This window comes from Artibeus jamaicensis, unplaced genomic scaffold (genome assembly GCF_021234435.1).
Source record: "Artibeus jamaicensis isolate MK-2021 breed Jamaican fruit bat unplaced genomic scaffold, CSHL_Jam_final contig_2259, whole genome shotgun sequence".
NCBI lineage: Eukaryota > Metazoa > Chordata > Mammalia > Chiroptera > Phyllostomidae > Artibeus > Artibeus jamaicensis.
This window is the reverse complement of record NW_026521468.1, coordinates 7,256,252-7,268,579: the sequence shown is the minus strand read 5'-3', so window position 1 is coordinate 7,268,579 and position 12,328 is coordinate 7,256,252. Positions and strand designations below refer to the sequence as shown.

At 58.1% G+C, this 12,328-nt stretch overlaps 1 protein-coding gene across 1 annotated transcript in view; it reads left to right on the top strand.

The window, feature by feature from the left end:
* The window catches only part of TIMP2 (TIMP metallopeptidase inhibitor 2), a 38,410-nt gene extending 31,946 nt beyond the window's left edge, over nt 1–6,464 (top strand). The window contains exons 4-5 of the mRNA XM_037157927.2: nt 2,357–2,481; nt 3,676–6,464. Of these exons, the coding sequence (XP_037013822.1) occupies nt 2,357–2,481; nt 3,676–3,873 (323 nt within the window). The 3' untranslated portion in view covers nt 3,874–6,464. The remainder of the gene's footprint in view (nt 1–2,356; nt 2,482–3,675) is intronic.
* Nucleotides 6,465–12,328: the final 5,864 nt, after the last annotated feature.

Genomic DNA, 12,328 nt, shown 5'->3' with positions numbered 1-12,328 from the left:
TGGGTCCCGACAAGTGCCGAGGGCAGAAGTGGTGTCACCAAGAGAAGCAGCGAGAACCAAGCACAGGAAGCCTATGAATTTCCACTTGTCTCTGTCACATGTCTGTGCCCTGTGCTGTCCCCACACACGAACCTATTAAATAGTCCCCAGTCTGAATGAGAAGACATCATTATTTCTGTAAGGGTGGCGCCCACATTTTGGGCTTGCTACGACCGAACTGCCGAGCTGTAGCTGCATGTGCCATCAGATTCCAGATGCCGGAAGACGTGTGCACTCAATCACTGTGCTTATTCCCTCAGCTGACTTCACATGTAATATCCAAAGCCAGCAAGTGACACGGGACACACTTCGGTTCCCTCACTGGTCCCGAGGCTCGGCGGATGCTGCTGACTCACTCATTCCGAAGGAACCTTTCCGACCTAACTTCTTCCTGGGCTCGGTAATGGCCCCAGGTCGAACCCCGTGTGGACTTTCTAAAGCACAGGTTCTAAATGTTTTTCTCCCAGAGTCAGGACGGGCTAACCAGAAACCACGGGGCTGGGAGTGACCGCGAGGCCCGAGGCAGCCCACCGGCTCCGGGGCCATGAGTCACCGTCCCGTGGTGAGCTGGGCACTCCTGTTGAGGCGGTCATAGAGAATCGGCCCTTCCATGGCCCTCTCTTCCAAAAGGAAAAATAAATATACCACCCTCAGTTACAAATTTCAGCTAATCCCTGTTTGTATCCAAGAACGACTTAGCTTTCCTCCAAGGCAGGCATAAGTAGAATGCTGTAACAGATGTTCTCGTTCTGCACGCCCAGGCGAGTGTTAGTTATCTGTCCCGCAAGGGGTCTTCTTTTCACACTCTGAGACTCGTCTGCACCTGTACACGACCTCCAGAGGTCACATTAGCACAGCAAGCAGGACGGTCGAAAGGACACAGCTGCATTCCACATTCTCCTCCTGCCTTTGTCTACTGTCTGCCAAAGCTTGCATTGGTGGTGAAAAGCTCAGAATGGAGAACGGAGATAATGAAGCAAATTGTCAGAACAGATGCCACAGTCCCTGTCAGGGAACTTTTATTGAGCAATTACTATGTGCGAGGAGCTGTTTCTAGAAAAGGATTAAGACCCAGCCGTGAGCCCGTGCTTATGATGTAGTGAGGGAGCAAGACGCGTGAGAAGGGAAGTGTAGCCTGTGGGTGATGAATGAGCGGCGGGGAGGAAGTCCCGGAGGAGACCAGGGCGGAGGCGCGAGTTACTGCCATCTGCCCAGTGGCGCGCCTTCTTGGATGCTCTGAATTCGTAGGAAATGGCTGCAGGTCTAGGGGAACAAGTCCGATACCTGATTTGGAAGTGTGAAGGCCGCCAAATGCTTCTCTTCTTCAGTTGTTAGGGCGCAGAATCACTGCTCCAGGAGTAGTCCTGCTTCTCCATCCATTTCCTCTCCTGACGTGTCATACGGAGTCCGAATGGGTACGAGGAGAGACAGAGTTCTCAGAACTAAGGACCTGTGAGAACAGGCATGAATGTGAGAGAGAGAGAGGGCTTCTGCTCTCTGCCCAGCACACGGGGCGGGTCACAGCGCTTCTGACTTCACGGGGCCCCAGGCCTCTGCTGCTTGTCGTGGAGAACCCCGAACCCCAAGTTCCACACCCAGTGGAGGAAAAGCTCGTGAACAGAGTTGCTGAAAAATGAAACAGGAGACAATACACTCTGCCCACCCGTGACATGACCTTTTACGTCAGTGCGTGGGCGGAAGAGAAGGTGGGAGGGACATGTCACCCCCGTAGCTTATGCGGGGGGAGTAGGAGAGGTCTGTTTTCCAGTTTTCCTGCCTCTTTTAAGTGTCCTGCCGGGAGCCCGCCTTCTTCCACACGCAGAATAAAATCCGTGGCATCTTTGTCAGCTCGGGCTGCTGAGATAAATACTACAGCCCGGGCGGCTTACACACAGCCATTGTTCCCTCGCAGTCCTGGAGGCTGAAAGTCAAGGTCAGGGTGTTGGCAGGGTTGGTTTCCCCTGAGGCCTCCCTCCTTGGTGTGTGGACAGCTGTGCTCTCCCTGTGTCCCCACACGGTCGTCCCTCTGTGTGTACCTGTGTCCTGGTCACCTGGTAAGGCCTGGATTTGGTCCCGTCCATGTGGCTTCATTTTAACAAATATGCCTCTTTAAAGGCCTGTCCCCACACACTGCCACCTCCTGAGCTGCCGGGGCAGGGGTCCCACCCTGCGAATCTGGGGGACACCACCTGGCCCTGGCACACGGTGTCGTTGGAACCGAACCTCCTGTGCCCGAGCCGCGCCTGGTGCCGAGGCCACTGGGGACGTGAAGGCAGCCGGGACCCGCCCTGAGCTCGGGGTCCCTGTCTCTCCTCAGGAAAGGCCGAGGGGGACGGCAAGATGCACGTCACCCTCTGTGACTTCATCGTGCCCTGGGACACCCTGAGCACCACCCAGAAGAAGAGCCTGAACCACAGGTACCAGATGGGCTGTGAGTGCAAGGTAAGCCTCCCTCCTTCCGGTCTCGCCCCGTCCCCGCTGCCTCTGGGCGGCTGCAGAGTTCGGCGCCTGGCTCTCCAGGGCCACTCCATGCACAGGGCCCCCACTCAGCCACCAGTGAGGCTGTCCGGTGGGGGGAGCCCTGGGCCCAGTCTGGGCAGGGGCCCAGCACTTCCAGGAAGGGGAGCCCTCTTGTGGAAGGAGTTTCGAGGGGGAGACTGTGGCCGTGAGCACTTCCCACAACGGTGTAGGGGTGAAGCTTGTGCTATGTAAGAGTCCACACGTTACCCTCTTGCCAACGCCCCGGCCCCTTCCACGCATAGGTCCTTGGGAAGGTGGGGCCTGTGTGCCGAGAACGCCAGGAACCCCAGCCCCCTTCTTAAAAAGGTTTTAAAAGCAGCCCAGTAAGGGTGTCGCCAGCCCTGGTGTGCACATGGAAGGTGAGCCGTCCCGGCGTCACCCACCCTGCCCGCAGCCCCGTCGCAGGACACACTGCTGGGTGCCAGGCGCCCCTCTGCCTCACCCCCCATGAGCGAGGGGGAGGTGCCGGGCCAGGCACAAGCCCTGGGAAGGCCCTGGGCGTGGCCGACGGTGCTCGACACTAAGTATGTGGCCCTCCCACCCGTCCCCAGCCTGGCCCTTTGCTCACTGGAGATAAGGATTTTGACCTACAGCCCCATGTAGGTTGAGCAGACGCCTCTGCGCCCGACAGAAAATCAAAAACAAGTTCTTCACGTGGTCATGGAGGTTTCATCCTCCTGGAGACTCAGCTTCCTCAGCCCCAGTGCTGCTTCCTGACCCCGCCCCTGCTGCCCCCGCCCAAGTGGCTTTGGGAGGGAGCAAGGCCCAGCCTTTTCCTTCACCTGCTGGCTCTCTGCAGGGGCCTCAGGCCCTTTGATGTTGTGATCGCTACTCTCACACTCTGGGAGGGAGGGTGGGTGGAGGCAACGGCACTTGCTGTGCTCAGAGAAGGTAGACCAGAGGGCCCGCGGTGGAGGAGGCCTGCAATGGCCAGGGGGCGCACAGGGCCCCCTGGTCTCCACTCCCTGCCCTCCCAGCTTCCCCTGCCTCTCTCCTGGGGTCATCCACTCAACAAAGTGCCTTTGGCCACCTGTGCCCGGTGCTTTGCTGGGTCTGGGACACGCCCCCGCGCGGCCTCGGTCCCCGCTGAGCCCCGTTACACGCCCCTCTCCCCAGATCACGCGCTGCCCCATGATCCCCTGCTACATCTCCTCCCTGGACGAGTGCCTGTGGATGGACTGGGTCACGGAGAAGAGCATCAGTGGGCACCAGGCCAAGTTCTTCGCCTGCATCAAGAGGAACGACGGCTCCTGTGCGTGGTACCGCGGGGCGGCGCCGCCCAAGCAGGAGTTCCTGGACATCGAGGACCCCTAGGCGCCCCGCGGCCGACTGAAGAGCCTCCGAGAGTGCAGACTGGCCCAGCTCTGACACCCCCTCCCGGAAATAGCATGAATAAAGCGGTCCTCCCAGCGGGTCTAAATCAGTGTCGTTCTCCGCCCCGCCCCGTTCCCTGCACACTCGGCTGTGGCTCTGGAGGGACAGGCCCGTCCCGCACGGCACCGCCAGCCGGGGCTCCGAACGGCTCGGTCTCGGCCCCGGGCTGCGGGCAGGGGCGGGACTCGGGCTTCCTTCCAGGCCCAGCCTTGGCACTGCACCAACGCTGAGCGGGCGGCACTTAGGGGGCACCCCCGTACCCCGGCCTGGTCAGGGCAGAGCCTGGGGGGGTGCGTTTTGCAGAAACTCGAGGGTCATTGCAAGACTGTGTAGCAGGCCTACCAGGTCCCTTTGTCTTGACAGGGGCATGTCCCTCATTTCCTGCAGCGTCCACGCCGCTGGCCCTAGGGTGTCCGTCCCCTGCCCCCCGGCACCCCTGAGCTGACCAGACTCCACACCTGTGACTCCTGTGCTCCAGGAGCAGCTTGTTCCCCAGGGAGCCCCTGTTACTCTTATTCATCCACAGAATCCAGGGGGCACCTCCCTCCGGGGCGAGTGGAGATGTGGGTATCACCGCGCCCACCGCAGCCAAGTCATCGTAGCCCCCATCCCCCCCACACCCATTCCCCAACCCTTAGGGGGATGTGAGACCTTCCGTCCTGAGGACAGATGCTCGGGGGCACAGTTGGCTGCCCTTGTGGCTAAGTCTTGAGCTCCCAAAATCACTCCTGCTCCTGCCCCCTCGCTCTGGCATCGATGTGGAGACGCAGGCTTTGCAGGGTGCGGTTTGTGGCCTCCATGTGCGCCCTGGGGACTTCGAAAGCCAGGTCCTGCTGTGCCCACCCCACCCCCCAGACTGGCAGTCCTTGGGCCTGGATTTCCAGGTAGGAAGTTAGCTAAGTGTCCTGTGAAGTCCCGCCCAGGGATGGACAAATTTCGGCACAGGTGGCTTCAGTGAAACTCCTTTCCTGGGCCCCTGGACTCGGTTGCTGGCTTTAAGAGGCATCGGTCTCGTTTTGCTAAAGATGGCTTCTCAGACAGCGCATGGACCCGCCCCACAGCCGCACCGGCCTCTGCTGGTGGCCCTCACTGCACCAAGATGTCTCCATTAAGAAACCTCTTTCCTAGAGAGCTCGGGGACCTGTTGGTTGCCTGAGAGCGGTTCTCGGATGCCACCAACGTTGAGGTTAGGACAGGCAGAGGTTGCTCAGTAAGAACAAAGATTGAATCTCCTTTTCAATCCCACTTGTCTTGTAAGGCCCAGCTGTTCGGAGTGTATGGTGACTATCGGGCGCACACATGCACCACGAAGCCGAGGCCGGCCTGCTGGCCTGTGAGGGTACCTCCGAAAACTGCTTCCAAAATCACCACCCTCCAAGCCTGCCCTCTTCTGCAGGGACCCCGCAGCGCCTGCAAGACCCCTGACCCCCCAAGCGGCATGCACCCCCGTGCCCAGCTGGGACCCGGTCAGTGCAGACCCTGACGACTTCCCTTCCCAGGGCAGACGAGAAGAACTGGGGACCAGCCCAAGGGCATTGTAAGGGCGCAGGCATCCGCGCTGTGCGGCAGCAGGGAGCCTGCGTAGTTGGGGCCAGTCCGAGCAGCTGCAGTGTGCGCGGGACAGCAGCCCTCCGACCGCTCCGGCCGCTTCGGCCACCCCTCCCATTGGCTTCCTGTACGGTGTTATCCAATGTAACATGTGCTCCTGTTTCTGCTGACATTTCCGATGCTTCGGTTGGTTTCCGACATCAGTTGTAATCATTCCTGTGCTGTGTCTTTTATTACCCTTGGTAGGTGTTAGACTTGCACTTTTCCTTTTGCAGTTCCTGCCCGTGGCCGCGTGGGCCCCAGCGTGGAAAGTGTGGCGTGGTCCCAGCCTAGGGCTGCGGTTCCTCCAGCTCTCGCCCTGAGTTCTTTTGAGTTATCCTTGCTGTTTCCACCTCCCATCTCTTCTCTGGTTCAAGGTCCTACAGAGAAAAGGGCCTCGCAGTCCGGTTCTGAAAGACGGCCTTTGTAATTTAATTCATGTTGGTCTGTTAGCCAGGCCGAGCAGGAAAAAAAAAATTAAAAGCTGAGAGGAAGTGCCCAGGGGCGGCCGAGGGGTGACAAGGCCACTCGGACCCCCGTCACCGTGCACGGCTGCGGTGTCCTTGCCATGGCGTTGTGAATTTACATTAGACGCTGAGCACGCTTCTCCTCCCTCCGTCTGTTGTCTTTATGCAAGCAACTGGAAATATTTACAATCAAGTTTACATTGTAGTTATTTTCAAACGTTTGCTTGATAAGTAATAAGAAACACCAGGGCTTGCTGCCATAATTTAAAGCTTTGTGGATTTTGTTTGTTTTGTTTGGAATTTTTAAAAATCTGGGGCGATGTGTTTTTGCTGGAACACCAAGTCTGAGACCTCCCTGTGCTGGGAACCGTGTGAGACGCTCAGCGTCGACAAGCAGACTGCGCATGTCTCTCTGATGCTTTGTATCGTTCTGGGGTGGTCGCTCGGTCAGTGGACAATAAACAGTATTATCGAAGAGTCTTGCCCTCTCTGTGTGGCTGCGTCCGGCGTCCAGGGCCCCTGCTTTCTAGTGGAACCTCTACACAGGAGGCTCCGCCCCGGGGGGGGGCAGGGAAGTGCTGGGCCCCCCATAGGACCTGGCCTGGGAACCAGAGGCCAGCCCAGGGTGTGGCAGAGACAGGCAGCTGTGAGACTGGCAGACGATAGCATGGGGAGGGGCCCTCTTCATTCACACACACACACACACACACACACACACACACACACACACCAGCAGAGCCCGGCACCCACCCTGCATCTCCCACAGTGAGGGTGCACGCCTGTCCCTTCCCTCTGTGCCGCCACCTGCACCCCACCCCCCTGCCCGAGATTTTTGGGCAGGGAAAGTTCCAGACATGGTACAGGTACACCCCGAAATGCTTCAGCACCTGTGTCTAAAAACTAAGACCTGTTTTAAAAACATCCCCAATGGCTTGCCCCACCCGAGAGATGAAGGTGAGCCCACGGCTGTCCTTGATCGCCCGGCCGAGGTTGCGCTGCCGCTGACGGCCCCCTGAGTGCTCCTTCGTGCTGTAGTGGTTTGAACGGGGATCCGCGGAGGGGCGTGCGTGGCACCCGCCCCCTGGGGTTGCTCCTGTTCTGGGGGCTTCCCCCCTCCCCCACGTTTCCTCCCGTGCTGGGAGAGGTGGCCCCTTCATGCTTTCAACTTGACCCAGGTGTCGTGTACCTCAAGTCACTGTGCGGAAATTCTTGTGTGATCTAGTTGAACCCCAGCCCACGGGTAGACTCTGTTCCTCCAGGGATAGCCCGAGGACTGGGTTCCCGTTTTGTGCAGAATTGGCCTCATCTGCAAGACAGACTCTCCAATGCCGTTCTGAAGCAGCGAGAGTTAGAGGGACAGGGTGCCCGCTGATGTCACCCGCCGTCCACCCAGGGACTGCAGAAACACTCGATTGTTTTCCTACGCGGTGACACATATGGGGGAAATGGCTCTCAGCGGCCTCTGAGCAAAGTAAGACCAAAGCTCGCGGTGTCAGACAGGGGGCCTCGTTTGGTGTCCACGCTCGTCCAGGCCGCAGGCCACGTTTGGGGTGGCAGCGAACCGCGCGCCCGTGCGGGTGCTGGGCCTCTCGCTTACTTCATGTATTCAGGTCAGGCGTGGTTTTTTCAGATGCGACTTTTGCAAACACACACCAAAATGAGAAGACGGTGTGTCTGTCTTTACACGCCCATGAGCTGGTGTCAACAACTACCCGAATTTTCCTGATCTTTGCAAACAGGGGGATTGGTGTGGAGACCCACATCCGGGGTGACCAGGGTGTTAGGGAGTCCTCCTGACACTTCCTCCCCACTCGGTTTTGCTCCTTCCGTGAAAGAGCGGTGACTGGGACAGCGGGGGACAGCCGGCTGTCTCGTTGGAACACCTAACAGACGCAGGTCAGAGGGAGGGGCTGGGGGAGGGAGGGAGGGCCACCAGGACTGGTTGGAATACTGCAAAGTCTGGCTAGTACTGTCCTTCCCCCTCGTTACTAATGGGTGTGTTTACCTGATCGTACTTTTTCTGTAAAAAATGGGACCCAAACAGAGGCCCTCTGTGTACTCTGTTGGGGTCAGTTTAATGACAGGTGCTTCATTGTTGCCATAGGTTTTGCATTAAGACTTGGAAGCTTGTGACCAGGCCAACTTGCCAGCCTGGGGTTTGAGCTTTGAGCCAACCCACAATGCACCTGGTCACACGCAGGGGCCTCAGCCACCTTGGGGTGAGAGGCGGTGCTTTGATTTGGGCAAACCATTTAGTTGTAATAGCAGATTTGCTCCTCCCAAAACCACGTTGATTGTGCTGGGGTGGGTTGGGAGACATTTCAGAAACATGAGCTAACCCTGCACACTTCCATGTGGAAACAACTGGGAGAAATATTTCTTTCCCATGAAACAGCACACAGACACGAGACAGATCACAATCGAGTCTGCAGACTGGGGCAGGGGTGTCGGGTGGGGGTTGCAGAAAGAGGGCGGGTGTTAGGAGCACTCGAGGATGGGGTCCAGGAGGGGTGCAGAGGCAGCACGCTGTATGCGTGACCCTGAAGTAAAGGAAGCCACAAGTGCTCTTCTTGGGCGGGTCGCAACTGCTCTGCCCCTTCAGGTGGAGCCAGGGGTGCAGGGAGGGCCAGGAGCAAGATCCCACCGAGGGAGCAGCAGGTCAGAGACTCGGCCCCAGGTTGTGATGGGGCGCTGGTCACGCAGGCAGACACACCCTCTGCTCAGCACACAGCACAGCCCCGACCCCCAGAAGGAAAGCCCGTGCCCAGCATCACAAACACGGGGGCCTGTGAGCCGGGAATGGGGGCGCCCTCCCGAAATCGAGGTTCCCAGACACGCGTGTGGCGAGCAGGCTTCCCGAGGAGACCAGTCTCGGGCCTGCCGGGGCAGCTCTTCTGCGAGCACAGGTCCTGCCCCTCTCCTTTCACGGCCTGCCCCCGCCTTTGTCCCCCGGCCACACCCCGCCCCCCACCTCCCCACCCAGGAGGCTCCACTCCCAAACTCTGCAGGCCTCTGCTGAGGAAGTCATCCCAGAAGGTCTTGCAGTCCGGGGCTCTATGAACACTTGCTGCACTGTGGGACAGGTGTCCCGAGTGTGACACAGCATCTCCTGGAGCCCTTGCCAGCCCTGCCAAATCGGTCCTCTCGTCTCCCTCGCTCGATAGACAAGGAAACCAGGCCAAGGGAGGGAGTCACCTGGTTGCCCAGACGGACCCTGCAGCTGGGGTTTGAGCCCAGGCAGTGGCAGACTCCCAGGCCCAGCTCTTCAGCACCCCACCTTCCTGCCCTCCTTCCTCTGCAAGGCTGAGGATGACAGAGCCTCCTGTGCAGACAAGGCTTGGGTCGCAGGTCTCCCATCCAGTGGGGACACCTGCCTGACACTCAAAAACAGGTGAATGGGATGCAGTGCTGGCTCTTAAGAGTCACGGTCGGGGAAGAAGTCCAGGGAACCTTCCCACTGAATGTCTAAGTGGGATGTGCAGGCCAGCCCAAGGCAGTACCAGCCTATGGCAGCGATGGAGGAAATCCAGGAAGACTTCTTGGAGGGGGTGATGCCAGAGACGTCAGAGGTGGTGGCTGAAGGGTGAGTGGGAAAGGGAATTTTAGGCCAAAGACAAACTTGAGCCTGGGGCAGACACAGCCTGACTGGGGCCTGGGGAGCACTTGGGATCCAGGGCAGGGCAGGGAGTGGCTGGAAATGAGGGGAGAAAGGCAGGTGGGGCCAGCCCCCCGGGCCATTAGAGACCAAGGGAGGAGCATCCAGGGGCATCATCCCATTTAATAACACAGAGGAGAGTGCGGGGAGCTATAGCTGGACAAAAGGGGGGGAACAGTGTCAGGAACATTTGAGGTAAAATAGCAGAATGTGTTCCATGACGATCTACACATCAGGTGAGGGGAGAGGAGCCTGAAGCACCGGCCGGGCAGGCAGTAGCTGCTGCGGTTTCTGTCCCTATCAGTCCAGGTCCGACAGGGAACACTCACCCCATCCGGACAGCCTTTACAGTGGGGTTTGCGCAGGGTGTGGCCACATCCTGGCAAGAGACACAGGGGACGTTCTGAGATACTCTAAACTACACCACAGCAGCCAGGGAGGGGGAGAGAGGACTGTCATTTTGTTCCTGGCTGGGGACCAGCTGACAGAGGCCTGGCCTCACTCCTCCTCCGTCTGCTGGAACTTCAAATTAACCTCTGGGTGCTGTCCCCACGGGCTTCCTTAGCCCTCGAACTCCAGGACCGTCTGCTTGCTGCGCACACGGGGCTTTCTGGCCGGCTGCACACAGCCGGAGAGCAGCATAGCAGACCTTCTGAGACTCTGCTGCCCTGGGCTGGCTCCACCTCACCCCGCCCCCCTTTGCCTACCTTAGCCTGTCGCCGGATTCTCTCAGCCGGCTCCCATCTTCCTCCCTCCTCCCCCTGCTTCATGGGGAAAAAACGCTTGTTTTTTCCACCTGGCTGGGCGGCTGGCAGTTTGCACTCTATGCCCCCAGACCAGCCTTTTCCCCTCGCATTTTTGGCTCAATAAAACCTTTTCAAGACTTTCAGCTCTGGAAGTTAAGTTCAGTTTTTTTTTTTTTCTTAACAGAAGCAACTCCATAAGAAGCCACCCAGGGCACATAGGAAGCTGTCCGCACCTCCAGGGTGGAGGGGCAGGGGCAGCCGCTGCCCCCTGGAGGCCAGGAAGGGGCCGCCGGGAGAGGCTCGGGGCAGTGCCACAAACGCCACTCTCAGCAGGGGGGAAGGGATGGCCCTGCTTCTGCTTTTCTCTGCCCTCAGTCTCGCCAGTGTGCCCAAGTGCCCAGGCACCCTGGAAACCGGTTCACAAGGCAGCCTGGAAAGAGCTGGAAAGGGAAAGGATTTGGCCTGAGCGCCAGCGCCACAACCCACGTGGGCACGGGTCAGAAATGGAGCGGTGGGGTGGGGAAGGCAGGGCGGCGCTGTTTCTGGCCCGGTGAGTTTGAGGTGCTCTGGGAACATCCAGGGGGCGAAGCAGGAGGCACGTCCTGGAGCCCTGACTCCACAGGTAGGGGCCGGAGGCCCAACTCTGCACATCTGGCGAGTGCCAGCCCCCCCTTCCCGCCCTTGTTGTGGCGGTGATAATAGCATTGGATGTGCTCTCACAGTAAGTACAGCTGTTGCTTCAAAGAAACCTGCAAATCAGCTTCCAAAATGGTTGCTTCATTTTACTGGCCCAGTGGTCTTACAGAGGGTCCACAAGCTCCCCATTCTCTCCAACATCCGGTCTTTTCATTTCAGCTGTTCTAGAGGGGGTGGAGCGGACCTCATGGTGGTTTTAACTTGCATTTTTCAAGTGACCTCTCAGCTTGAGCCCCTTAGGAAGGACTTTCACATGGGCCCATGTGAACGAAGCTCCAGAAGCTTCCTCTCTGAAGGCCTCTATGAGGCAAGTGGAATGTGTGGGAAGTGGAAAGCGGAGCAGGGCCGGAGGTGACTGCCAAAGGCCCCTCCCAACACCTAGGAGGTAATGTTCTCAAGCAGCCTGCAGGCCTTTCTGGCTACTTCCTTGATATCTCCTAAGAACTTCCGGGTGATGCCTGAGAGCCGGAGGTAATGGTGTGAACTTGGAGCCTAACAGACACCTGCGTTTAAACCCTCAGATCACCACCACCCGTCTGTTGGGCTCTTGCACACTCAAGTTTTGCATCTGTAAGATGCGAACCGTATCTTTTTGTAGGTTTGCCGGGAGGATTGAGTCCGACAGTGCAGGTAAAGGAGCCAGCTGGGTATTCCTCAGCAATGGAAGTAAATGCTGTTGCTTTTGTTACTATAGTTAAAGAGATGTTGGACATTATCTTTATTTCAGAGGAGGAAACTGAGGCCCGCAGTTAAGGTGTCCAAAAAAAAATGTCCTAGTTGGGACATAGTTAGAATAAAACTGAAGTTACTCATTCCCGCCAGTTACACCCTCTCCCCTCCGCCCCCCACTCTTGCCCCCGCTTTTTAACCACCCATTCACACATTGAATCAGGCCTGGAATAGTGAAGACTGCTTTGTTTGAATGGCTGTCTCACGGCGCAGGAAGGATTCACACTGAGGACCCTCAGACAGGGAAGAAAGGCTCCTAAGGGTTTGTTTCTGCTTATCCGCTTTTCCAAAACACACCAAGACCCACGTGTTACTACATGGTGCAGGCTGTTCCAAGGACACGTTCTCTCTCTGTCCCCACTCCCCACGTGAAGGACAAGAGGGACCTGAAGACAGACACAGCAGATAAGGGCTGTGCACACAAGTTTCGGCTTTCGGGAAAAGCGTTTATTCCCACCCTCTGCTTCTCTGAGAATACCACCAGAGGTCAGGCTAGGAACTGCTCTCTCCACCGG